The 27,878-nt window shown below is 46.5% G+C and overlaps 1 protein-coding gene across 1 annotated transcript in view; it reads left to right on the plus strand.

Annotated features, from left to right (window-relative positions):
* Positions 1 to 27,878, plus strand: part of ATOH8 (atonal bHLH transcription factor 8) — a 102,424-nt gene that overhangs the window by 27,666 nt on the left and 46,880 nt on the right. Inside the window, exon 2 of the mRNA XM_069632170.1 lies at positions 16,615 to 16,806. Coding sequence (XP_069488271.1) covers positions 16,615 to 16,806 — 192 coding nt within the window. The remainder of the gene's footprint in view (positions 1 to 16,614; positions 16,807 to 27,878) is intronic.

Genomic DNA, 27,878 nt, shown 5'->3' on the forward strand with positions numbered 1-27,878 from the left:
CAGGGGCTATAGCCCCCTTATCCCCCCCAGCAACGCCCCTGCCGGTGATGTTGCGGCTACTGGTGGGCCACCCGCCTCTGGAGATGGTGAGTGTCTCTAACCCGTAGAGTGGTGTTTCGTTTGTGACAGCTTTGTAGGCGATGCAGTCTGTCTTGAACATGGCTTGTGATTGGAGGGGTAGCCAGTGAGGATGAGGGGAAGTGGTTGACATTTCTTTGTCTTGTGTTGAGACATTTGCAGCGGGATGCACGACTTTCAGAAGGGCCAATGGGCCATCTGCTACTTCTGTAAGTAGGGCATTGCCTCCGTCCAGCTCGCAGAAGACCGCGACTTAGACAGCTGTTCTGAAACTCGGGACTGAAAAGTACACTGCCACCAGATACAATTCATTTTCTCCAATAATTATCAATTTTTACTGCATTTCTGTGGCGTTGGATTAAATGCAGACAGAGACCATCTGGCCTATTTAGATCATGGTAGCATTGGTTTTCAGCGTACTGTGGTCAGGAGTCATCCTATCGACTCCTCTTCTGACGTATGAGCCTGTTGGAATGCCATATTGGGCTTCTGGTAGTCGACAGGGTGATCCGCCACTATTAGACTACATGGCCCACATAGCGCTTCCCGGATTGCTGCCTCTTGATTCCAACTATGTGTATCCCCCCCCATGTAACCTTATCCCCTCCTCCCTCCACGGGGCTTGGGCACGCGGCCTGTTTGCACTTTAATTCCGTCAGGAACATTTGTGGCGGCAGGTTGATCAGAGGCCTTAGATCTGCGCAGCTGCTCCATTTACTCCCTTGCCAGCTGCCTAACCCACCCCGTGTATGGAAGGTGACTCATTCCAGTGACATCAATGTACCAGGAGTGCGGACGAGGCGTAAAAGGTGAGGAGTGCGAGAAGAGCTTACATCACCTTTCCCCGAGGCCCCCGGAGAGAACATACAGCCTCTCGGCAGATGTCTTCCTCATACCAACCTGCAATCTCCAAGGGATCAAAACTTGTGTGTGTGGATGCGTGGCGTGCCCTGCGAAATCCAGCTTTGCTGTTTAACAATCTGGCACATGCTCTGCTTCGCCTGCAAGTGCCATGTCCAAACACTGTGTGGAGGTTGGCCGCCAGAGGAGATAGGTCAGTCAAATATTTCAGGGATCTTTTCGAGGGGCAGGTGAAATAACCTGGAACGCAATCCATCTTTCCCACCGTGGCGTCAATTAGAGCAGTTCTCCTTGTATCCTGTGCATGAGTGTGAATCAGCATTGCTATGCTCTCTGAAAGCAAACATAAGGTTAACCCTGTTAACATACGAGGGGGTTATACCTTGGGGTCATACCCGGCAGTGGCCAGGGCAGTCATTGAAGTCGGAAGTCTGCATCCTAGCTTGGTCTGTGTGTGTTCTTTAGGCTTGGAGATGGGCCCTACCTAAATTCGCTGGGGTGCGTAGAAGGCCGGTGATCATGCAGCTCAGCTGTGGTTGACTACAGGAATTGAAAATCCAGAACAGCAAGCACTTCAGAAATCCTTGCAGAAACAGCAATTTGCAGCAAATATTCCATTTGACACACATAGAACTATCCTCTGAATAGGGGCATCTCTTAGTAGGGTTTTCTGTAAGCTTTCAAAGTCATTCTGGCTCTCAGCAGGTCATTCTGGCACTCAGCAGGTCATTCTGGCTCTCAGCAGGTCATTCTGGCACTCAGCAGCAGGCCAAGATGGGCAAAGATGCAGAAGAGTTAATCATTCTACAATTCTCCACATCTCCTGCAACATGTCACCTAAACAGATGCCAAACGCTGCTTCCACAAAAATTAATCCTCTAAATAACATTGTTAGTTAAAGACACCATTGGTTGGTCAATATTTTCATAAAGCGTTGTTTGCTTTACGGTCTCAGTTAAGCAGGAAAATCACAAAAAAACAAGTGTTGCCAAACTGTCCAGCGATCCTCTGAGCCTCATCTAAACGACTGTGGTGGATTTCCTTCAGACTCTGGAGTCCCTCCTCTATGTTTAGTAAGGAGTCCCTCCTCTGTGTTAAGTAAGGGGCAATTGGTGCAGTTGACGACAAAGGAAAGGAGGAAGAAATGAAGGAGAACTCACATTAAGGTGAGTTTAATGAAAGAGCTGGGCAACTGTCCACCAGCACGAGTTTATAGGGCATTGTGAAGCAAGGACTCTTAAAGACTGAGGCGCTGTTCCCTTCTGGAACAGACCACAGCCAAGGGTGTTACGGGAATTGCAAACCAGGCCTAACGCCCAGATATTTTGTTTTCATTACGGGGAACTCCTCGCCGCTCTGAATGCAGTGCACTTAGTGCATGAATGAGTTGTTCATAATGAAAACAAAACAAAATGACTGCCACTGGAAATGCAAAAGGAGCTCATTTGTGCAACCAGTCCCCTATTCCTTTCCACTGCAGGGGCGGGATATTGCTGACTTGGGCAATACAGGGGAGGTAGGAGGAGGGCCAGGGATGCTGTTGAAAGATAAATGGAAACAAATAGAGCTTGGAAAATGGAGTTGCAGGAGTGAGCAGCCAAAAAAAAGCTCGGAACAGGGTACACCACCTGATGAAGCCTATTTTACAAGCTTTCTGACTAGTGGAAAAAGTCAGCAGAGGGTTCTAGCATATTATAGGGCTATGCGAGTTTAGAAAATGACAAAAGGCCACATTACGAGTTTGATAGTAGTTGGCGGTAAATCTGACGAATCACTGCCAGACTCGATTACCATAACCGTCACTTGGTCCTGCGGATTTACCGTGATAGGGTGGTGTTAATCCACATTTTTGGAGTCCATACGACTTCATTGGGATTTTCAGCAGAATGACCTTTGGCGGTAATTCCACTGGCTGCAATTCTACAGATATTGCTGAATTTTGGTGGTAAGGTGGAGGATTTTTGCTAGATGTTAATTCCACCTTACCACCAAACATGTAATAATAATAAATAATAGTAGTACGATGGTGCAGTAATGGGGTGGTAATGCAGCAGTAATTCCGTTACTGGCGTTTTTAGCCACGCCGCAGTGCCTATCCGTGGAGATATCTTTCATACTGATTTCATTTGTGTGTTCAACATTTTGCTTTTGTGTTGTTTTGAAGTTGCCCTATCCATGTGGATATGGTATATAATTCAGTGACCTATATGCATGTACATGGAATTTTGTGTAATAGTAAACTGCATTGTGTCTATATAAAAAAATTATAGCATTGCAGTTAATGGCTCAATTCATTAAGTTATTGTTCTAAAATAACATAGTAAGACGGACACGTTCCTTACCCTTTTAGAATGTCTATTTGACCTATAATCGATTCACTTATTTAAGGTCTCCCTTTATAGTTCTGACATAAACCACTTATTTTGGAGAAAGGTCTTTTATCGGTGTGGAGGTTGCTGTGCACGATTATGAGCGGTCCTGTTGCGGCCATTTCCCTTCGCCTATTTATCCCTTTCTTTATAGATTTGCCGTTTGAGGTCTAGATTCCCTTCTTTCCGTTAATATGTCCTGGGGCACGCCAACCACCATGCCCATCTTTGTTCCCAAAATGATAAAGTACATTTAACTACATGTAGCTTTGTAGCCAACGCCAATCACATCAAAAACCATCCTCACCAATGTATACTCGCTGATAAACCGTATTCAAATTTCGATGTTAGAGTGAATTGTACAATTTCGCCTGCAGGGTGCATCAAAGAACAGCGCCTCTATTGTCTTAATGCAGGTCTTCGGATTTGGGGTGTGTGGCACCCCACGGAATACAAATTTCCGCTGTTTTTGTTGGAAAAAGATGAACGTTGGAAACGATTTCTCAGGGGTGAACGCATCTCGGCTACAATTCACCATCCACCCTTGAAAGAATAACAGGGTTGATGGAAAGTTCTCTAGTGCAGAAAAAAAGGTTCTGAGTGAGTGATGTAATAAAGCCAGGAGTAAGTATTGAGCTTTGGACATTTATGTGAACCTCCTGGAATTCCTTTCGCTTATTCCTCAGCACAAGCAATGAGACAGTTCAGTGAAAGCAAATGTTCCAATGGACTCGTCTGAAGCCAGCCAACTACCTTCCCTCTGGGACCCTAAAATACTTGAACTCCCAGTGCAAAAATAAACCATATGAACTAGAAGATAGGGAAATTCAGCAGCCATTGCAGAGTTGACTGGCTGTCCAAGGAGAATTAATGGTGGTCTTACTTTCTGCATCCTTTCTTAAAGAACATTATTATTTTATGTGTGCGGGTATCACAGATTTATGGTTTTCCTGCACCTACGGTGTGAGGCACGCAGCAAAAAAGTAATTGTGTAGCTAATGTTTCTATATTTTAAAGTGATCTGAACAATTGTAATTGTAATGGGTTATTTATAACGCGCTGAATACCCAGAGGTTTCTAAGTGCGGACCCGGGGATCGAACCTGTGTTGCTCTGCCTCATCTTGTTTCCAAGACGAGCGCGTTGCCAATGAGCTATCCTCCCGAGACTCTGAATTCTGAACAGTGCCTTTTAATTTGAAAATTCCACTACGCACAGGGGTCAAGTCCTAAAAAATAAAGTGGGGTGGGCTCATTAACATACCAATTGAATGTGGCATCACCAGAAATTAGCATATCAAGGAGCCCTCTGATAAAAGTGGGGGACTCCGTCCACCCGCGTGTATCCTCGATTTGAGCCCTGAAGTCTACGCATGTAGCGCTTGGTGGGGCTATGGAAACATTTCTGCATTGTGATGGTTATTAACTGTTTCTTTTGTAGGGAGCACCTATCACCTCATGGCCAGTTCTTAAGACGAGTCTGGGTATCAACAGTACGCGGTGGGTCGGGAAGGTTACACTCGGAGGAGAAGAGTTTGCCGAGTTCTACTGGAGAATGTATACACTTGTCAGAATAGTTCTCTCTTGACCTAAACTGCCCTATGTCTTACAAGGGACCATCAAGCACCCTTACTCATGATTCGTCCACTCTTTGAACTTTTAGCACACTACTAGCGTATCACCGAAGCCTCATATAACGTTCCCTCAAAACTGGCATCAGGGATCCTCCCGGCCACTCACAAGTCTGGCAACAAGCAGGAGGTGAATCTGCCACTTTTCCTCCAAAAATCAGGTGGATTTACTGCGCAGTGATTCCGCCAGTGGTAAATCTGCAAAAAATCCTAATCCGGAAGTGTGGGACAAAAAAAGTGGTGGTAACGGAATGAACGCCACTTTTTTCCAGCACCGCCAAACCTGTAATAAGGCCCCTTGTCCCTTATATCGACAGTCATGCGGAGCAGTGTTGCAGCCCTCTGCTGTTTCTAGCTGGTCTCCTAGCATGAGGTGTTTTTCTTGTTCTATGTTACTCAAAAATACTCCCTTTGCTCATAATGTATGGGTAGGCAATGTTATGAATGTCTGCATTGTGGACAGCGGAAGGAGAAGTTTGCCAACAATGTGAAAGCACCTCCTGCGAGAACCTGCTCTATGGGATGGCGTCCCACTCAGGAGCACCTGCAGTGACCAAGGCTGACAGACGTGCGGGTGGTTGCTGTTGCTACTCTTGTTCAGATTAGCATTGGCCGCCGTTTTAGTGTGGGGCTGCCCTTGTGGACAAGGCAAGACTAAGGTGCAGATGGATGTTTACGTTTTGGTGGGGAGAGAACATGTGACAGTACCTTCCCTTGCGGTCACCGTCGCATAGAACAGTCATGCGCCTTGTTCTTTCTCAGTAGAAGGGCTCGAATGTTTTGACAACCGTAGGAGAGTCCATGACACATTGCTGCCATACCCTACCCCCGCTAGGTTTCCAGTTGGATCTGCGTTGGCGAATTTCAGCCTGTATTTTTTGGGTACACGTTTATGCTTTGGGTTTTCATTAGAGTGAGATTTTGCCCAAGTGATCTGTAACGTAGCTTGTCGTGTTACGCAAGTGACATCACTTCCTTAGGGCAAGTCTCCTGTAGCTTCAGATGTCGAATGTTGGGAAACTGTGTATTTGCGTCTAATGTGGTATTGCAGTGATTCTTCGGCTGTTGTATTTGCGTCTACATTGAGACTAAAGGAATGAAATGTGGTGTAGCATTGATTCTTCAGTTGTATTTGTATCCACATTGAGATTAAAGGAATGGAATGTGGTATTGCAGTAATTCTTCGGTTGTATTTGCGTCTACATTGAGACTAAAGGGATGGAATGTGGTGTTGCAGTGATTCTTCGGTTGTATCTGAGTCTACATTCAAACTAAAGGAATGAATGTGGTATTGCAGTGATTCTTCGGTTGTATCCGAGTCTGCATTGAGACTAAAGGGATGGAATATGGTATTGCAGTGATTCTTCGGCTGTTGTATTTGCGTCTACATTGATACTAAAGGAATGAAATGTGGTATAGCATTGATTCTTCAGTTGTATTTGCATCCACATTGAGATTAAAGGAATGGAATGTGGTATTGCAGTAATTCTTCGGTTGTATTTGCGTCTACATTGAGACTAAAGGGATGGAATGTGGTGTTGCAGTGATTCTTCGGTTGTATCTGAGTCTACATTCAAACTAAAGGAATGAATGTGGTATTGCAGTGATTCTTCGGTTGTATCTGAGTCTGCATTGAGACTAAAGGGATGGAATATGGTATTGCAGTGATTCTTCGGTTGTATTTGCTTCTACATTGAGACTAAAGCAGGGCTGGACTGCCCCACCGGGACACCGGGACATCCCCCGGTGGGCCTCTGGGCATAGGGCCTCTTTGGCAAGGTGCGGAAGGATACCGCATTAGAGGAGCAACGATCACATGCATCGCGTGATCCGCTTGGATGATTCACATTGAATTGGCTACTGCCACCACCGACCGAGGCACGTGGTGCTGCCACATTTATTTTCTTCCCCAGCAGCTTGTATCTGCGCAGGATGATGAGGTCCTGGGAACTGCACGTGCCCTGCCTGCTGCTACACACACATTGCAGCTGGGCAGCTAAAGTGCACTGGCAGGGCAGCAGCCAGCCAGTCAGCCACAGGCCACAGCCAGGCAGCTGCCTGCTGCTTGTGCCTTCCGACGACTCAACGCCACAACCACTAAGGTAGGTGAAAACGAGATAATTTAGGGAGCAGCTGACTTGGTGGTGGGAGACAGTGCCGGCTGCACACCCTGGGCTGCCAGTGTCCACCTCAGTGTTGCTGAGTGCTCGACAACTGAGTCCAGGTGCTGACAATTCAGGTGCGATTTGTCTTTAAATGTGTGCCAATACGAATATCTGCCCTTAGACCTGTACTACATGAAGCAGCTGCATGATACATGTAACATGGATCATGCAGCTGCATCATGTAATCCGTGGGTCTACATAAGGCAGCAGCAAACCTCCGTATCTGTTTGCCTGCCTGCAATGGGCTCCTGCCGATAGAGCAGGCCTGGGCACTTGGTGTGAATGAAGGAAGGCCGCTCTCTGCCCAGAGCATTCACGGTGAGATGAATTAGCGGCACGAAAAGGGGACCAAGCCAGCGCCTCTCACATGTGTTTGAAGAGGACTGCGCACGCTGGCGCCGGCCCTCATGAGGGTGCTCAACAAGCCCGAGTGACGCTCATCCGCCTTCACACAGTCATGTGTACATATGGTATGAAATTGCACAGCATAATGACAGCTATCCTTATGCAGAATCGTCATTCTCTGTCTTTCAGCAGGAATGTTGATGTGTCTGTCTTTTTTTTCTTTTTTTACTGCTCCGTGCTGCACCACAATGAGACGCACATGGTTCACACAGGTCTGTATGTTTAGTTTAGTTTATTATTTGTATAGCGCCGCCTGGCCCTAGGGCATCCAGGCGCTTGCGATGAATACAACAAGAATAATACAACAGAAATGTACAAACCGATTACATATTTACAAATTTACAGTCTTGGTGCATGCTAGTAAGGTAGGGCTAGGCAGTTTACGTTTCTTTGGATAGAAGCCAAATTTTGGTGTTGTGTCTAAATCTGTGAAAGGAAGGTTCTGATCTCAGCTCGAGTGGAAGTGAATTCCAAAGTTTGGAGGCAAGCACGGGGAAGCTGGAGCCACCTGCTTTTTGGAGCTTAAATCTTGGGATATTTAAGCAATGTGTTTGAGCTGATCTGGTAGGGCGCGCTGGGGTGTGGTGATTGAGATTGTCGGATAGGTATCTGGGTGCTTGGTTAGCTAGGCATTTGTGTGTGAGTGAGATGGTTTTATATTCAATTCTTTGTGGTATGGATAGCCAATGGCAGGTGCGTCTGGCGTCCGAAATGTGTTCATGTTTGGGTATGTTCAGGGCTGCTCGCAAGGCGTTGTTTTGTATGACTTGTAGTTTGTTGATGTTTTTCTGACTGGTTCCCAAGTATAACGCATTGCAGTAGTCAACTTTGGAAAGGACTAGCGCTCTGGCTAAGGTGATGCAGTTGGATGGTGAGAGGCAAGGTCTGCTGGCATTGATGAGTTTACAGGTGTAAGCAGTGGCTGATGATATGGAATTGATCTGTCTTGTCAGTGTGAGGGAGGAGTCGAGGTAGATTCCTAGGGTTTTGACGCTGTTAGAGACGATGATGTTATTGCCGTCTATAGTGAATGCTTGATAGAGTTTGTCGAGTTTATTAAGTCTGGGTTGGGAACCTAGGAGAAGAAGTTCGGTCTTGTCGTCATTGAGGCATAGGCCATGCTTGGCCATCCATTCTTGGATAATGGAATAGATGTTGTTGAGAGCAGTGAGGTCGGTGGAGTAGTCGCCTGTTAAAGGGATCAGTATTTGGGTGTCATCTGCGTAGTTGGTGTAGATGACACCCAAGCGGTCCAATATGTCAAAGAGGGGTTTCGTGAACACATTATATAGAGTTGGGGAGACGCAGGAGCCCTGGGGGACACCGCAAGTGACTGGGGCTGGGATGGCAGAGGCTGTGGGTGCGTAGACTCTCATGGATCTGTTGTTAAGGAAGGAATGGATCCATGCGTTGGCGTTATCTGAAAATTTGGCTGCTGAGGATAGATGTTTGCAGAGGATGTCGTGGTTGACCAGGTCGAAGGCGGCCGATAAGTCAAGAAGGAGAAGGATGGCTAGTTTACCATTGTCTTTAATGTTGTCCATCTGTATCTTAAGGTCAATCAGGGCAGTCTCAGTGCCGTGTTTGGGGCGGAATCCTGATTGTCTGAGTCCTAGTAAGTTATTTTTCTCAAGGTGGTTCTGTATCTGAAGATAGGCAGCTCTGTCGAGGATTTTTAGTAGGAAGGGTACGGTCGTAATGGGTCTGTAGTTGGTGGGGACATTAGGGTCAAGGGTGGGCTTCTTAAGTAAAGGAAGAACCCAGGAGTCCTTGAGGTTGTTGGGCACTATGTTGGAGGTGAAAGATGAGTTGATGAGGGAAGTGATGAAGGGAGCAAGTTGTTTGGCTGCATCTTTAATGACTGGGGCTGGGCAGGTATCGCCTTGGCATTTGGACGGTTTAAGAGAGTAGATTATTTCTTCAACCTCTTTGATGGTTATGGTGGAAAACTCAAAGAGGTTATTGTCATCATTTTGGGGGGTGGTGTGGGTGTGTGTAGAGGGGGTGATGTTATCAGTGAGGTGAGGCTTTCTTTCTTTGTCAGGATTTTGGCTTGTAGTGTGGCAATTTTGCCTAGGAGTGCTTCCTGGATGCTCGTGCACCAGTGGATGTCTTTGTTACAAGTGTCTGGAGTGGGGGAGGGTGATTCGAGTTCTCTCAGGATATTAAATAGCTCTTTGGTATTAGATTTGGCGTTGCTGATTCTTTCATTGTACATGTTTTTTTTAGACTGGATGATGGCTGATTTATAGATGTTCGATGCCAGTGCGTAAGATGTCTTATTAATAGTGGATGGTGACTGTTTCCATGCTAATTCAGCTTGTCTTTTGGATTTGCGGAGTGTTTTTAGTTTGGGGGTGAACCAAGAATTGAGGTGTGCTCGTGGTTTGGCTTTCCGAAGCTTGAGTGGTGCTATGGTGTTTATGGCCTTAAGGATAGTTGTGTTGTATAACTCTACTAGTTCAGTAGGGTTGGTCATGGTGGGTGAGAAGTCGATGATGGGTTGGAGTAACGGGAGGAGTTTCTCTAGTGTGATATTTTTGTTGTTTCTTGTGAGTGTGGGTGGGGCATTGGAGGAAGGCCCTGGTGTTTGAGTGCCTTTGTTGATGGTGAAGGTAATAAGGTGGTGATCAGTCCAAGCGCATGGAGTGTTGGAAAGGATGGTAGTGTTGCAGTTGAGGTCAGCTATCCAGTCAAGGATGCGGCCTTTGTTGTGTGTGGGTTGTGTGATATGGTGGGTGAGTCCTAATTCTGAAATTGTGTTGGCGACAGTGTGAGCTTTGTCATCTTTCTCATCATTGAGACCTAGATTAAAGTCTCCTAGGATGAGTAGTCGATGAGTTGTTAGTATTGCATTGTGGGACTTGTAGTTCTGCACGGATGGTCTACTCAAACACCTGGTCTGAAGGCAACGGGCAGCTCATCATAATAATACAAAGTAATAGGATATATTTAGTTCCCCTATTAAAGTTCACCTATGCCACACTAGCTGCACTTTAGATGCCCCCCAGAAGCTGGAGTGTTTGCCTATGAGTACAGTTATGCAGGACTTGATCCTTAGCCGGTATAAAGGCTGCGTTTCAATACTTATAATAGCTGGAGTGCAACACCTGGCATAACCTTGATTGCCCCGCCCAGTATATTAACACATGGCAGCCTGAAAAAGCCACATACGCATTTTGTCAAAGCACAAGCACTCGATCTGTCATGCATGTGCAACACCTAGGCACAGGGTACCATCTGACTGATGCACTGTTCCTAAATTCTCCCGATAGCCGTGCTGGGGATGCATAGGGTGCTGGGGAGGCATAGGGTGCTCAGCGGCGGCCCCTGCCTTATGGAACAACCTTCCGAGCTACATTTGCCCAGCCACCTCCCTGCTGCAAAAACAGTAAACTTGTAAGGGTTTTGCTAATCCATTAAGAGGCTGAAACCGTCCAACAGACTATTTTCTCTACACATTACTTTTCTCCCTCCCCATTATTACTGCAATTTCCCCAATATCTCTCTTTGCGGTAGTGGCAGTGTACTTATTGGTGTACTCTGATGCTGCACCCTGTTTCATGTATATACCTGGCATACAATGCTGTGTTCTTGGCAGCACCCAGGCAACCCAGGCTGAGCCTGTCATAAGATGGCAGTTCCTAGCCATATGAGGCTGCATCTAGTATTTGATGGCAGCACTTTTGGGTCTTTGTGATTGTGCTGTGGACATGCCATACCCTTGAAAAAAGCTAATACAACTCACCATTCGTCAACTGCTAGCAACAAATTAATAGATCCCTGTCACTTAAATGCATTACGTTAACACTTAAATTATGTGGATATATTACTAACGTCAAGGGCAAATATTATTGCTCACATTTTTAGAGTGGCATAATGCCAGGGCACTGCAGCTGGAGCAGTGGTGGGGTAGCCTGGAGGTTGTTGGAAAGGAAGAAAGGGAGCCTCTGGAGGAGAAATGAACATTCAGCAGCACATCAAACAATCACTGCAAGAAGTAGAATGCTGGGGGCCACCCCGCGCCTTATTGCTTAATTCTCTGGGCTACCTACAACCTCCTTAGTGTAGTAGGCAGGCTTCAATTCTCCTTATTGTCAGCCCTTTTCCTCTTTCCTGTTCTCTCTCTCGCACATTGTTTTTATCTTCCACCTGCTCACTTTCCTCTCTTGAATTCTCTCACTCCTCTTATGCTCACTCCTCTCTCTAAACATTTATCTCTTATCCACCTCCTTCTCCCTGACAATCTTTTTCTCTGCTCTCTTTGATTTTATCTCTCCAATATAGCATTCTCTATTGTTATACTTCTCCTCTCTGTTAGAATTTGTCTCTCCTCCCTTCATCCTCTTTCTCACACGTTCTCCTCTTTTTTTGCTCCTTTATGTGTTTTGTCTCTCTTCCCCTGAAATTTTGTATTTTGTCACTGTTTCTTTGCCTACCTCCATTTTGAAAAATCCCATCACCATGAAGCAGGGATGGGTGGTGCTGGCCAGGACATTGCATAAGTACATCTTCAAATGTAGACTTCCCAGCAAAGCATGGGGCCAAACATCCGTGCAGACACAGCTGGATCATGGAGGGAGGGGACCCGGGGAGAGTGATGCTATGGATATTTGTTATTGAGATTTACATTGTGGACTGTGTGGTTCTCATTGTATACATATACAGATGTGCAGTGTACGGACCACAGCATCGCTCATATTTTTATTGTACTCGCCTCTAAATTATATTCACAGATCTTGTCTGGCAGATCTTCTCGTCCTCCCAGCATCAACTCCCCGAATCCTACCATTCACTTTCTGACCCTATGGCGTCTTTTGGGACACAAAGCGTGTACATGTTGTTTGGTTATTTATCCACCCATTGACTGCCCATGGCCATGTTAATCCCGATGGCCATTTCCCACCTGCTTTCTGCCCTTCTCCACCCAGAACACGTCCTCTTGGGATGTTTTTGAGTTAGCTTTATCAAGCCTTAGCATCAAAGTGTGTGCTTTAAATGCCTGCCAGTTTTTTCTCAAAGCAGTCTTCTGAGAGTTAATGACTGAAATGGAACTACAAACAAGCTACTCGTGAAATACAAATGTCAACCAGGTTTGATATGATATGGCATTTATAACACGCCTATACACAAGTGTTTCAAGGCGCGCTGAAGCAAGGGAGGGGAAACAGAGGGAAGACAGAGACAACGATCTTACTAGGCCAGGTACCCTGCACTTGCGTTTGAGGGTGGCGAGGTCTGAGTCGTACCAAGAGTTGCACTTGGCTTTGGGCTTCAAGCGGATCCTCATGACAGGGGCAAGAACATCGAGAGTATCAGATATAGCAGAGTGGAACATGGAAAAGGCTGTGTCAGGCAAGGGGGGGGGTGGCAAAAGCCTCAACTGACACATGCTTCATGGGTCCGATAACCGTGAAGGTAGGTGGCAGTACTGGAGTTGGCTTGACCTGAGGGGTAGCTGGGAGGAAAGGAGAAAGTGATCGCTCCAGGAGAGAGGAGTGGTGAGAGGGATCGAAAGGGGAAGGTCTGAAGAGATTAGAACTTCCAGAGTGTGCCCTTGCAGAGTGAGTTGGGCCAGAGAGGTGAATAGAAAGAGATAGAGATTGGCAGAGGTTGCGAAAGAGTCCAGTGGAAGGACAGGAGGCATTCCATGTATAAGTGCTATGTCTGTCCCTCACTGAAGTCCTGTTAAAAACAAGCATTGGCAAAGCCAACAGTTTAAGCTTGTGTATCAATATTAGGCATTCAGCAGGCACTGCTATTGTATACCCAGGTACTCACACCACTTTGCAGCTGCTACCATCAATGGACAGTTAATACCACTGTGGCAGTGCCTGGCAAAATGCCTTTCCCATGCCTACACAAAAGCCAAAACTCTTGGCATTGCCAATGCTCGTTTCTGAAAGTTTTTATCTGTGTGCCCTTCCCAGCACGGGATAGGGTGAAATAGATTAGGGAATGGATTAGGGATGCATGTTGTTTGGGCATCTTTAAAAAAGGCTGAATTCGTTTTTCTCATCTGCAAAATATGGAACGTTCCAGGTCCCTCTATCATTGAAGATCTACTTTGGGAGATCATGAACTTATTTAAAACATTACTTTTTAATCTGAGTATGTTTAAAACATGCTTTAAGTGCACTCATTTTGACTAATTTTATTCAGGAATTTCTTGGGGGATACTTGCAATCCCCTGTTTGAAGGATTGGGCGAAATATGGGGCCACTTTGAAAACATTTTCCAGGGCCACTTTTGGTTCCCAGTCCGGCCCTGGACTAAAGGAATGGAATGTGGTATTGCAGTAATTCTTCGGTTGTATTTGCGTCTACATTGAGACGAAAGGGATGGAATGTGGTGTTGCAGTGATTCTTCGGTTGTATTTGAGTCTACATTCAAACTAAAGGAATGAATGTGGTATTGCAGTGATTCTTCGGTTGTTTCACCGTCAGAAACATGTATTCAGACCTCAACGACCCTTGAACACTCGTAATGTATGCTGTAGATCTTCCTTGCATGGCGCTCTGTTGCGTGCAAGCTCTGCGTGCTCTTTATGAATGCTCATACATGCAAACATGCATACACACATATGGGTAGTATGTTGTACATCCTCCCCTCACCTAGAATGCACATACGTCAAATCTTGGTACTGCACAGATTTCAGGTTGTTGGCGGATGAATTGTTGAACATGCAATGTTTCAAATTGCCTTATGTAGGGTTTGGTCAGCATCACACTTACAGTATTCAGCTACTCAAAGGCTCTCGTTGTCATATTGTGTTATTTATGTTTGATTAATTACTTTGTTCATAGCACAATGTAGACCGCCGAGCTACCTTCGTTTTGGGAGTTTTGTGCTGCATGAAAAAATCAAAGGGCAGTAAGACAGAAAAGAAACGAAACAGAAGGAAAAGCGGCATCTTTCCTTGAGAGCAGATGCCGTCCCCTGAAACATTTCACCCTGAGTTTACACTGCATATCCTCCAGAAGGAAAGGGGGCATCTTTCCTTGAGAGCACATGCCGTCTCCTTAAACATTTCACCCTGAGTTTAAGCTGCATATCCTCCAGAAGGAAAAGGGGCATCTTTCCTTGAGAGCAGGTGTCCTCTCCTGAAACATTTCACCCTGAGTTTACACTGCATATCCTCCAGAAGGAAAATGGGCATCTTTCCTTGAGAGCAGGTGTCCTCTCCTGAAACATTTCACCCTGAGTTTACACTGCATATCCTCCAGAAGGAAAATGGGCATCTTTCCTTGAGAGCAGGTGTCCTCTCCTGAAACATTTCACCCTGATTTTACACTGCATATCCTCCAGAAGGAAAAGCGGCATCTTTCCTTGAGAGCAGATGCTGTCTCCTGAAACATTTCACCCTGAGTTTACACTGCATATCCTCCAGAAGGAAAAGGGGCATCTTTCCTTGAGAGCAGGTGTCCTCTCCTGAAACATTTCACCCTGGGTTTACACTGCATATCCTCCAGAAGGAAAAGCGGCATCTTTCCTTGAGAGCAGGTGTCCTCTCCTGAAACATTTCACCCTGAGTTTACACTGCATATCCTCCAGAAGGAAAAGCGGCATCTTTCCTTGAGAGCAGATGCTGTCTCCTGAAACATTTCACCCTGAGTTTACACTGCATATCCTCCAGAAGGAAAAGGGGCATCTTTCCTTGAGAGCAGGTGTCCTCTCCTGAAACATTTCACCCTGATTTTACACTGCATATCCTCCAGAAGGAAAAGGGGCATCTTTCCTTGAGAGCAGATGCTGTCTCCTGAAACATTTCACCCTGCGTTTACACTGCATATCCTCCCGAAGGAAAAGCGGCATCTTTCCTTGAGAGCAGGTGTCCTCTCCTGAAACATTTCACCCTGAGTTTACACTGCATATCCTCCAGAAGGAAAAGCGGCAAATTTCCTTGAGAGCAGATGACAGTCTCCTGAAACATTTCACCCATATCCCACAGAAGGAAAGGGGGCATCTTTCCTTGAGAGCAGATGCCATCTCCTGAAACATTTCACCCTGAGTTTACACTGCATATCATTGATCGAAAAGCTAGGCTTTCAGCCTCTTGAAGCAGTGCCCTGTTTCCTAAAGATACATGTCATTGAGCAAGACATGTCCAAAAGGTTGACTATCCCTAAGCTGCAAATATCTGTCGCCTCTTTGCTGGACCAGTGAGCGGGTGCCAGGGTATTCCCAGAAAACTACAAAGTTAGCAGTTGTGTTCATATTTTGCATTTTTCTTCATATAGTCTTGGTCCGAATTAAATATAACCTTTGTCCAGAGAATGATACCTTTTATAGGACTAATGCAAGCGACATGCCATGTACTTAGGTTTTTAGAGATATTCAGGGTTTTTGCCTGGGATGTAGTTAATGACCTAGTCTCTTGGCTTTCTCTTCAGATGTAACCAAGCCACTGAATTTCTTAGTGCCTTTAATTTCTGTACTAAAAAATGTGGCGGTGCAGCGCACTATTGTGCGATTCACGTGCAATAATTCTATCCAGGGTTCCTCTACGTGGGCGATCGGGAGCGGGAAGCCATGCATTCAATGACTTGCCTAGAACGACAAAGATCTCGTCTGCTGCGGGCCAGGCCTAGCATAGATGCAACAAGCGAAGAGAAAGAAATTGACTGGAAATTGATTCCAGCTGAGAAAAGTATGGCTGCTTGCATGAACAGATGTACCGCTGGCGCAGGCCACAAAGGGGAGCGTGATGTGCTAGCTAGAACTGTACAACCTGGCTCTATGTAGACTCAAACAGCATGTTATCACGTGACGGATAAGAGAGCGAGGAAAAAGGTACCCCTGCCAAGCCCCACATCAACTTTATCAATGCTGCACACTAACGGCCTGGCACATAGCATGACTGGTCCATTAATAGGACTTGAAGTTCTCTTTTGATCTCTGGGGTCTTTGCGCCATTCACATTACGATTATGCTATGAATTCCTCTTGATCAGTGCAAGATGTCGTGTTCATTAGAGATCCAGTTGACCTAGGATTAAAGGCAGCCTTCTAATGAGTTATTGGCTTGCGCCAACAGTGCGTTTTTTTACATCACTGTCTGTGTTCCCTCGTAGATGTCACTGACTCCGGCTCCCATTTATTTTCTAGGTGCCATGCTACTCCTACGGCCAAAAGCTTTCAAAGCTGGCCATCTTGAGGATAGCCTGCAACTACATTCTGTCCCTGGCCAAGCTGGCAGACCTGGACTACACGGTGGACCACAGCAGCATGAGCTTTGCCGAGTGTGTGGAGCAGTGCACTCGTACCTTGCAAGCGGAGGGGCGGTCGAAGAAAAGGAAGGTAGGAAACGAGCCTGGGGAAGTTCATTATCATCCACCTGGTTTCTGGGACTTGCTGCTGGAGGGAGGGATGCTTGCAGGGTATTTGTGTATCTTCTTTTGTCTATCTAAAGTATATATTTTAAATATGTTCCCAACTCTGGCAAATCTGTTGGGTTTTAAGGAGAACACCGGGCTATGGAAATTATTTCACATTGGGTGAAGGTTTGTCTTATGAAAATGTATGCTGCCTAACCTGAAATCTGCACTATTCGAGGCCCTCAAAGAGTCAAGGTCCCGGGAGGATAGCTCAGCGGCAACCTGCTCGCCTTGGAAAAAAGACGACAAGAAGCAACACAGGTTCGATCCCTGGGTCTGCGCTTAGAAACCTCTGGGTATTAAGCGTGTTATAAATACCAACTAAGTCATATTCCTGCAACAGCGCCTCGATGCCCCCAGGCTGTGTGAGTGCTTAAAAAATGCAATAAATAAATAAATAAATGTGTGCACCAGCAAGGTGAAGCAGTTGTCTGGGAACATTACATTACCACAGCACACATACTGGCGATTCTGGGAAGGACGTGCCCTCTTAAGCGCTGCGCAAGTCTGCCATGCCCTCTGAGAAGGAGTGCCACAGAGGGAAGGTAGGCCCAAATCGCTAGCCTTGAATAATACAGACAGGCTGGCAAGACGTCGTCCTCTTTTTGCTGTGGCCTTCTTTGCTTGAGCCGTCATGTGCATGTAAAGAGGCCAAGGCAAAGCTCCTTATTATCACTGCTTACTTGTGTGTACAAGACTAAAAACATAACATTTGCATGCAACATGACATATATAGGGCTAAAGGAATTTGATTTACCCCAAAAGCGTAAGAGGCAGTTTATAGCCTGATACTTGTGTCACTGGCGATTTGAAAGCCATTCCCGTTTAACCTATAATGCTTGCCTGGAAAAAAACACATATTAATTAATTATTTGTTAAAACAAATAAAAGAGGGTTTTTAATTTTAAAAAAATGATTTGTTAGAAAAGGACGTGATTTTGCAAAACAAAACACAGATCAGTTCTTTTCACGAGAAAACATATTTGTGACAAAAACAAACTGTTGCTACAAATTAACTTTTTAAAATACAGTTCCTATTATAAATATTTTTTTATACACTAGCGTCAATCTGCTGGAAAATATTTCGTAATTAAATACATTTTTTTTTCTCAACTGAATTTGTTATTTGCGCAAAAAAGCATTTGCCCGGCCCTAAACATGCGGCAAAAACACCAATGGGAGAATGGCGTACACGTGCGACACAATGCATCCAATATCATGTGTGACACTTAAAGAGCATGCAGAATTCGTCGCGGGTGACGTTCTGAATGCCTGAAGAGCTAGGGACAGTGCTGCCGAGCAGTTCATGTCATGGGTGGCAGCCAGTCCTGGCTTCTTAAGCAGTCTTTGCATTCCCAGGCTATGCATTGTTATGTTATGTTATGTTATGTTATTTTGCACTTATATAGCGCCTTATATACCATTGGTATGGTCTGAAGGCGCTTGTAGGTTGAACGCCCTTGGGAACCGAAGTTCAGATCAGTAGAGAGAGTAGGGAGAGTCAAAAGGTGCGTGTGAGCACCGGGTATGTGTGCAGCTCGTGCGGTACTCGTGTAATAGCTGCTTCTTAGCGGTAGGTGTGGTGGTTGAGAGATCAGGAGAATGTGTTCGTTCTGGCAGGATTTATCCGGAACGGATGTGGCTGCGTTAGGCCTGAGGAAAACGCCTGGCTGGGGGTGTGGAACCAGCAGTGATTACATAGAATGATGTGGAGTAAGCGGCGGAATGTTGGTATGAGAACAGTTATACCGAATGGTGTCATAGTATCTCTGTGTTCTAGTTGAGTGGTGATGTAAGGAGAGAGTAAGCATGGTGGTGTGGTATGATCGGTTATATGCTCTTTCACTGAGCACACTTCTAATTGCAACTTTCCCAGAGAGGGTACTGGGCGCACTTCTAAATACAGTTTTCCACAGAGAGGCTATTGGGCACACTTCTAGATTCAGTTTACTAGAGGCTATTGGGCACACTTATAAATGAACCTTTCCAGAGTGTCTATAGGATACAATTCTATAGTCAACTTTCACAGATGCTATTGGGAACACTTCTAAATTCAACTTCACAGAGCGACTATTGGGAGCACTTCTAAATTCAACTTCACAGAGCGACTATTGGGAACACTTCTAAATTCAACTTTACAGAGCGTCTATTGGATACACTTCTATAATCAACTTTCACAGAGGGTATTGGTTACACTTCTAAATGCAACCTTCACAGCGATGCTATTGGGCGCAATTCTAAATTCCATTTTCTACGTAGTGGATTCTGGGCGCACTATTAAGTCAATTTTCAGAGAGGCTTTTCCAGAGAGGGTGTTGGGAACACTTCTAAATTCAATTTACTAGAGAGACTATTGGGCACACTTCTAAATGCAACTCTCAGGGAGGCTATGGGTACACTTCTAAATTTCGCTGAGGGGATAATGGACATACTTCTAAATGCAACTTTCATAGTGTCTATTGGGAACCCTACTAAATTCACAGCGAGGTTATTGGGCACACTTCTAGATGCAACTTTCCAGAGTGTCTATTGGGCACACTTCTAAATGCAACTGTCACAGAGGATCTTGGGTACACTTCTAAATTCATGGAGAGGCTATAGGGCACGCTTTCTTAATGCATCTTTCACATGTTAACATTTACAATTCCATCTAGATGCGACGCAGGCCGATATTCACAATTCCATCTAAGTGTGGATGTGCTAACATTCACAATTCTATCCAAGTGTGGACATGCTAACATTCACAATTCTATCCAAGTGTGGACATGCTAACATTCACAATTCTATCCAAATGTGGACATGCTAACATTCACAACTCCATCTAAGAGTGGACATGCCAACTTTCACAATTCTGTCTAAGTGTGGACATGCTAACATTCACAATTCTGTCCAAGTGTGGACATGCTAACATTCACAATTCTATCCAAGTGTGGACATGCTAACATTCACAATTCTATCCAAGTGTGGACATGCTAACATTCACAATTCTATCCAAGTGTGGACATGCTAACATTCACAATTCTATCCAAATGTGGACATGCTAACATTCACAACTCCATCTAAGAGTGGGCATGCCAACATTCACAATTCTGTCTAAGTGTGGACATGCCAGTATTCACAATTCCATCTGAGAGTGGGCATGCTAACAATCACAATTCTATCCAAATGTGGACATGCTAGGATTCATAAAACTTGAGAATCCATGCTAACAATCATATTTCTGTCTAGATTTGGCGCAGGCTAGTCTTTGTGGTTCACTCGTGGTATGGTTAGCATTATACTGCAGGCAGTGTTTGATGTCCCGCCATTAATAGGTTTGGGCTGGTGGTCACATCTTTCTAATAATGCATGGTGCGGGTCTGTAGCGGTCTAGGCCATTGATAGGTAAGTTAGAGTGGCAGGAACTTTCTGGAGTAGAGTGATTGCTCTACTCCCCATCCATGCCACACTCACGGTTTTTGTTGGTGTCTGTTGGTTGCTGGCTTCCTTGGCGTCCCCTGCGGACACCTGCAGACACTTTCTGGAGCCGCCTCTGTTGGAGCCGCCCTTGGCCTCGGGGCCCTTAGCCGCTGGGGCTGCCGGGCAGAGGGCTGCCCTGGGAGGACCAGTGATGAAGGTAGGGGATGGGCGGGTCGGGAGGCGGGAGCGGGACCTTGATGGGCGTGGGGCGAGCGAGGGAGAAACCAGGAAAGGGGAGGCCGGGAAAGCACGGGGCAACGCGGGGCCCGGGGGAGCAAATCAACCCCAAAATCACTCAAATGGGGTCGCTCATGGGGGGGAACACTCACCTGCTCCTCAGAAGTGAAAGAGGAGCGGGTGCACTGAACGGGTCACTAGACCCAGGCGGCCCCGCTGGGGCTGCCGGGCAGAGGGCTGCCCTGGGAGGACAAGTGATGAAGGGCTCACGGCCCAATCAGAGCGGGGATGGGCGGGTTGGGAGGCGGGAGGGGAGCGGGAATCAGGACGAGGGTGCGGGGTGGGAGAGGGACGCTCGGAGGGCCTGGGGGCCCAGTTGGCTCCCGAGAAATAGGCGGCGTGCCCGGATGGGCTTCCTCACCTCGCGCGGGCTGCGAATAGGGAAGCAAGGGGGCGGGAAGGAGAGGGCTGCACACGGGCCAAGGGGGCACAGAAAAGCAAAGAAAATGACAAAAAGGCCCAGAGGATCTTCTGCTATGGAGCGCTCACCTGCTCAGCACGATGGAAAGTGCGGGCAGGGAGCGAGGAGGGTTGTTATGGCCCAGGAAGCAGGGAAGTATCAGGACCAATCAGGGGAGGTGGGAGGGCTGGGGAGGCGGGAATAGGGAAGCAAGGGGTCGGGAAGGAGAGGGCTGCACACGGGCCTGGGGGGGCACAGAAAAGCAAAGAAAATGACCAAAAAGGCCCAGAGGATCTTCTGCTATGGAGCGCTCACCTGCTCAGCACGATGGAAAGTGCGGGCAGGGAGCGAGGAGGGTCGTTATGGCCCAGGAAGCAGGGAAGTATCAGGACCAATCAGGGGAGGTGGGAGGGCTGGGGAGGCGGGAATAGGGAAGCAAGGGGTCGGGAAGGAGAGGGCTGCACACGGGCCTGGGGGGGCACAGAAAAGCAAAGAAAATGACCAAAAAGGCCCAGAGGATCTTCTGCTATGGAGCGCTCACCTGCTCAGCACGATGGAAAGTGCGGGCAGGGAGCGAGGAGGGTCGTTATGGCCCAGGAAGCAGGGAAGTATCAGGACCAATCAGGGGAGGTGGGAGGGCTGGGGAGGCGGGAATAGGGAAGCAAGGGGTCGGGAAGGAGAGGGCTGCACACGGGCCTGGGGGGGCACAGAAAAGCAAAGAAAATGACCAAAAAGGCCCAGAGGATCTTCTGCTATGGAGCGCTCACCTGCTCAGCACGATGGAAAGTGCGGGCAGGGAGCGAGGAGGGTCGTTATGGCCCAGGAAGCAGGGAAGTATCAGGACCAATCAGGGGAGGTGGGAGGGCTGGGGAGGCGGGAATAGGGAAGCAAGGGGTCGGGAGGGAGAGGGCTGCACACGGGCCTGGGGGGGCACAGAAAAGCAAAGAAAATGACCAAAAAGGCCCAGAGGATCTTCTGCTATGGAGCGCTCACCTGCTCAGCACGATGGAAAGTGCGGGCAGGGAGCGAGGAGGGTCGTTATGGCCCAGGAAGCAGGGAAGTATCAGGACCAATCAGGGGAGGTGGGAGGGCTGGGGAGGCGGGAATAGGGAAGCAAGGGGTCGGGAAGGAGAGGGCTGCACACGGGCCTGGGGGGGCACAGAAAAGCAAAGAAAATGACCAAAAAGGCCCAGAGGATCTTCTGCTATGGAGCGCTCACCTGCTCAGCACGATGGAAAGCTGGACCTGCCCCACTATGTTCCTGTTATAAGTATTGGGCTATCAGGGCCAGCATGAAAAGAGTCACTGTATATCACACCTGTAACTCAGAAATGATTTGAGGGCATACAACTACTCGATTCTATATTTCCCACAGTGACAATACCACAAATATTTGGTGAAACTCTGATAGGCCCTTTCTACTACAAAACTCAGGCAGGCAACCCTGCAAGGAAGACAGGTCTCAGGGTGGTATAGTGGTCTGCAATCAAGGGCAGTGTTGGGGGTTGTGTTGTGTGTGTTGTGTTGCTTTTATGTAGCATCCATTAACAGCAAAGTGGTCTCGCGTCACAAAACCTTGTCTGGATATTGGCATAGTGTGCCAATGACGGGAGTAAACCAGACCATGGTCTGTGGGGGAAACGTTGGGAGGGACAGAGAAACGGGAGTAGGATTAAAGCCGTGAATGTCCAGAGGATTTGGGGGAGGGTATGCAATTGTGGTTGTACGGTTGCATGTGTAACTATTGGTAGTAGATCAAACAAATGTTGATGATGAAAAGATCGAATAACCCATCTGTGGTGCTCGGCTAGTTCTGCGATTGACTCGAGTTGGGCTCAAGTGTGGCCTTTAAATACAGGGGCCATTATTTCAAAAGTAGGGACACAGCGTTGACTTTGTATATCTGGCGATTGTGGGGAGTGGGCAGAACTTATAATGATTTCTTATGTAATTTGGGATTCAAAAACACATCCTCAGCACATATGAGCTTCCTTCAAGCCCCACTTGTTAGACAATCCTGGCTACGCCTATGCATAGGGGTTAATCATAGGGGCTATTAGAATATGTGTTTCTATTAAACACATTCCCAACCCCAAGAATTCTACAGACCAATTGTTCTGTAGTCAAGTCCCTGTCAGACCTTGGCGTGCTCCCAATTAGAAGGCTGAGGCCTGGTGTTGCCTTTGCAGCCAAGACCCATTGGCTTCTAGCTGCCTTTGGTATCCAGCTGCTAATCAACAGTTTGCATTGCTTCTGTCAGAGCTTTGACAGAACAACATGAGGGAGCAGCTACTTGTTGAAAGCTTAGCTCCTCCTGTGCTGTCCACAGCGGCCACAGAACTTATCTGCAATGAGCGATGGTTAAAAAGAGTTGGAAGCAAACATCCACCATTTCTTTAAAATAACGGAACATATCAGTAATCTATCAGAAAAATGCTAAATTACTGCAAAAGTGTGAGCTCCTTGGCCGTCATCTCTCGGGTTCCCCTCTGTCAATGGACTCAGATGGTTCATGCTTTTTGGTTGTCCAGCAGTTTTGTACTACAACTCCCATCAGTCCTAGACGACATTGTCAATGGTGAGGGATCATGGGAGTCGTACCTCAAAAAACCTAGAGAGATGCAGGTTGCAGACCCTTTTCTTAGACGAAGAACAGCTTGCCATACAGTTCCTATCAGTTGTAGTTTTAGTGTACATTAATGATGCAGTTATACTGAACAGGGCCCAGTGGGACTGCTTCACCTACACAAGTGAGTGTCTGCAACTTCTTAAATGCCCCCTACTTTCTAAAGAGGGAGCTCCCCGTGCCCGCTAACTCATCCTCCCTATCTGATCCCCATCACACTGTCCAGTGACACATAATAATGTGATCAAGTAATTTTGTATACTTGTATTGTACTCCTATGTGGTTTGAAGATTTTACCCCCTTGGTTAATGTTACCTTTGTATGTCACCTGTTTCTTAGTTTTTTTTTAATTGTTGTTTTGTCACTGATCTATGTTCCACTTTGTTCACATCCTCATAAAATGGGTCACCCCTTGTTCTCATCTTTGTGGCGCTGTAAAGGCACACTTCAGGGAAATGCCTCTGCCATCGGCAAATACGTTATTGTAATCAATTCTGAATGGGGAGGAAGGATAGCTCTGGGGCAATGCGTTTTTCTTGGAAGCAAGACAACGCAGGGCACTACAGGTTTGAATCCTGATCCTGTGCTTAGAAACCACTTGTCGTTGTTAAGCGCTTTAAAAGAGTACAATTATAAAAATAATTATTATTTTTAATTGACATCTCTGTTCTTGAAACAGGTTTGTCAAAGCACATTTGTGGTACAACAAAGATTATGAATTTGTGGATGAAGAAGGATACCTCTGGGTATATGTAGACACGAAATTATACAATACTATATACTTCTTAGACCCTTCATCACCAGAACTCTGGCAGTAATGAAAACGTTGTATAAGTCTGGCGCATTGATGGAAATCCAACTGCAAACACAATCGCAGACGTTCCACGAATTTTATCCTAGAGACGTGTGATGTTAAGATGATCCGGTAATAGGGGACTTAACAAAAAAAATGTTAGCAGGGAGGAGGCAATTCAAAGAATGATTTTAGTGGGTTCAACATCTGCGCCAGAAGCAGGAGTTGGACTGGAGCTTGCAGGTCCACGTATTTGTTATAGAGTCACACATCCTGATTGGCTGCATCTTTGCCTAACAACAAGGAACACAGAAACTTTAGCCACCCTTGGTCTGGGTGGAGCCCAAGTCGATCACCAAGCTATAGGTTATATCGTGAACTATTTGTAACGGAAATGACTCTTCCGTTGGCTGCCAGAGAGTTCCTTTGAAGCAAACAGACACTGTACATGGTTTCAAGGATTGGAGTTATAGAGATCCTGTTATGAACCTTACAGAACATGGCAGGAGACAAGTATCGATAATAATTATAATTTGTGTTCTAATATATAGTGCTTCATGATGGTTTCCTCCCACTTCCAATAGGAACCAGTGTTATTATTAACCGATTGAATGGTACTCATTTGTATTGACCTTGGAAGGAAGAAGGGCTCAGCTAGCTCTGCGGCTGAGTTATTCTGCACAAATTCCCTACCAGTGTAAGTAAGGCAAAATTCAAGCATTTAATATAAATGCCCAACTCTAGGCCCCTATTATATCTTGGGTGTGCCCCACGACCAGAGTCTAAAGAGACAATAGCCTGTAGCACTCCCCAGTGAAGCAAACGTAGCTGGATCCACCTCTACCCAGAAACACGGATGCATGGACTGAGGGGAAGGACCTGCTCCTCTGCTCTTTTGGTGCATGCACTCTGCTGTGAGTCCATGGTAGTTCTTCACAGTACTCCCACACCAACCCATAAGAAAAAGGACTATGCGGATCCCTCGTCCCTTAACTTTACAGCAGTATTCAGCGCTCTCGATCTCATTGCACGGCTGCCGGTCGGGGACCTGAGCGCACTTCAGATTCACACACTCAGATCCAGCGATGACACCCGCCTGGAACCTAAACCGTACATGAGGAAAAAACTCAGTGGATCAGCCTTCTCTTGCCTAGCCGATGAACTATCCGTCCCCAGAGAAATTCAAACCATAAAGGACCATCTAAATTTCAGAAAACTTCTAAAAACCTGGCTCATCAGCCATGAACAGGATGAAAACTAATGAACAACACCCACGCCCCATGGAATGAACACACAAATGTAAAGACGGGACTAGCCCAGACCACAGCAAACGACAGGGAAGTAGAGAGGCGTCCGAATTGGAGGGTAACCCAGGTGCCCCCGTTCCCATCAAGAGCCCTACCGGAAACAAAGGAGAGAGATGGGATTACCTTATTGAACCACAGACAGAGGGCATTAGAATTAAAGGGGATAGAGTGGCGACCGAACAGATTGAACATGGGGCACAGGGAGCTCAAGGGCACAGGGAAGAGGTGCTCCCTCCTCAAGGGGCCCGTGGAAGTGATGGTTGCTTCACACCAGGATGTGCCAGGGATTAAAGTGATGTGGACATCCATTAGTCTGAACACGGGGTGCGGGGAAGGTATCACCACTAAATAGCCCTGTTAACGACCCACACCTCTGGACAGAAAATAGGAGTGGAAACTTTAGCACACCACAATGTACGACATGGGAAGAGATATGTACCATAGGTGGCCAAAACTGAGGGGCACGATAAAGTATCGCCACTAACCAACCCCACTAAAAAACTCATCCCTATGCATACACCTCTCAAACTCTAACCTAAACACAACCATACCTGGAGAACACAACAAACCGCACACACTTCACTACACCGCAACAACAAAACAAACCACATGTAGACTTGCTTGCTCAACAGGACATGACAGCTACTGACCGAACATTGACACCTAGGCTTAGCGAACGGTGTAAACAGAACGGAAGCTGCCAACAGCAAATCACAGCCCTCTTCCTCTTTTTTTCCCCGCTCTGCCCTACTAACTTACCCCCACACCTTAACCTCTTGCTTTACAGATCCGCCAGAGAGCCAAGAGAGCATGCATGGTGATAGTGCGGGGTATAAAGATCCTTTAACATAACATAACATAGATTTTGCCAGTCCCATGGCATCGGCTTTAGCACAACTACCAAGTTTATGTTTCCTGCATATAAAAAGTACTGTACCTGTTGTTATCCTGCTCAGTTTCCAGATGTATTCCTGGTGTATTTTACCAGTGGTGGTTGGGTTCTACCCTCAGACTTGGGTTCGGCGCGTTTCAGACTTTGGGTCCTTGGAATCCCAGTAGTGGCCTCTGTGTTTGAGACCCTTCAAGGTTTGTTGGTTGAACAGTTGTTCATTTATCAATCAGAGGTTCCTGGCTGGTGCGTAGTGTGCACCCAATTTTCATAGAAAAAGAGGGCCTAATGTGGAACCGGTTTAACTAGAAAAACAGGGCCAAGTGACTCTATTCCATGTGTGATGCCTTGAACTAGTCTTGGCTTTTCACTTGGCATACGGGGACTTGTTTGGCTGCATACTTATAATGGGAAAATGAAACTACAATTCCCAGAATCCAACACAGAAAGGCCAGGACTGGCTCAGGATGTCATGCATGACATGAGGTCACTTGGCAGCTGTGGTGCCTATAGTTATGTATGGAGCATACTATTTTCAAAGTAAGTCTTGCCAAGGTGAGCCTGGCACACGCCTCGTGACAATTTACATTGCATTGAGCGTGCTATACACTGTGTAAACAAACACCACAGGCCCTGCCACACCTTTACAGTCTGTTTGTCTACCTGCCATATCTTGAGGGCAATCAGCCCATGATAAGATGTGTCCATGGCAGGTTCCAGCATAATAAATCCATTAAGGCCTATAAACATTCGTATCTCTAAGAACCAACTGTGAAACTAATTAGAGAGCGCCTTGCTCTCCAGGTTGCTTACCGTAGCCGAGCCAATTACGGCAAATCATCGACAGGCGGTGCTGGGAGGAAGCCGAGCGTCCAGCGCGCCTTCTTCCTCAGAAGGGACATGGGTAAATTAGAGCCGTGATTGATGTCTCTCTCCAGCCCTGCAAGACAAAAGGACTCCTGTAAACTTGAGTTGAACTTCCCCGCACATTCTAGGCCCCGTTGTCAAGAGCGACCGTAAATCAGGCCGACGTTAATGGCTGGGTAGGTGGCTAGCAAGGGAGTTGCGTTGTATCTGTGTTTCCTTTTCCTTTTGGCCGTTTTTTTTTCTTCTTGTGCTATACGTTTTATTTTGTTTTTTTGCCATGCTAAATTGATCAGACCATCTCCCTTTTCTTAGAATAGGGTTTATATTCCAGTCTCAGTTTTCATTGATGAGGCTCAGACGTCGTTTGTTGTCATTAAATGCAGTTTATTGGGAGGAGGTCCCCAACAGCCAACCTTC

Source organism: Ambystoma mexicanum, chromosome 6q (assembly GCF_040938575.1).
Source record: "Ambystoma mexicanum isolate Mex_15411 chromosome 6q, UKY_AmexF1_1, whole genome shotgun sequence".
Lineage (NCBI taxonomy): Eukaryota > Metazoa > Chordata > Amphibia > Caudata > Ambystomatidae > Ambystoma > Ambystoma mexicanum.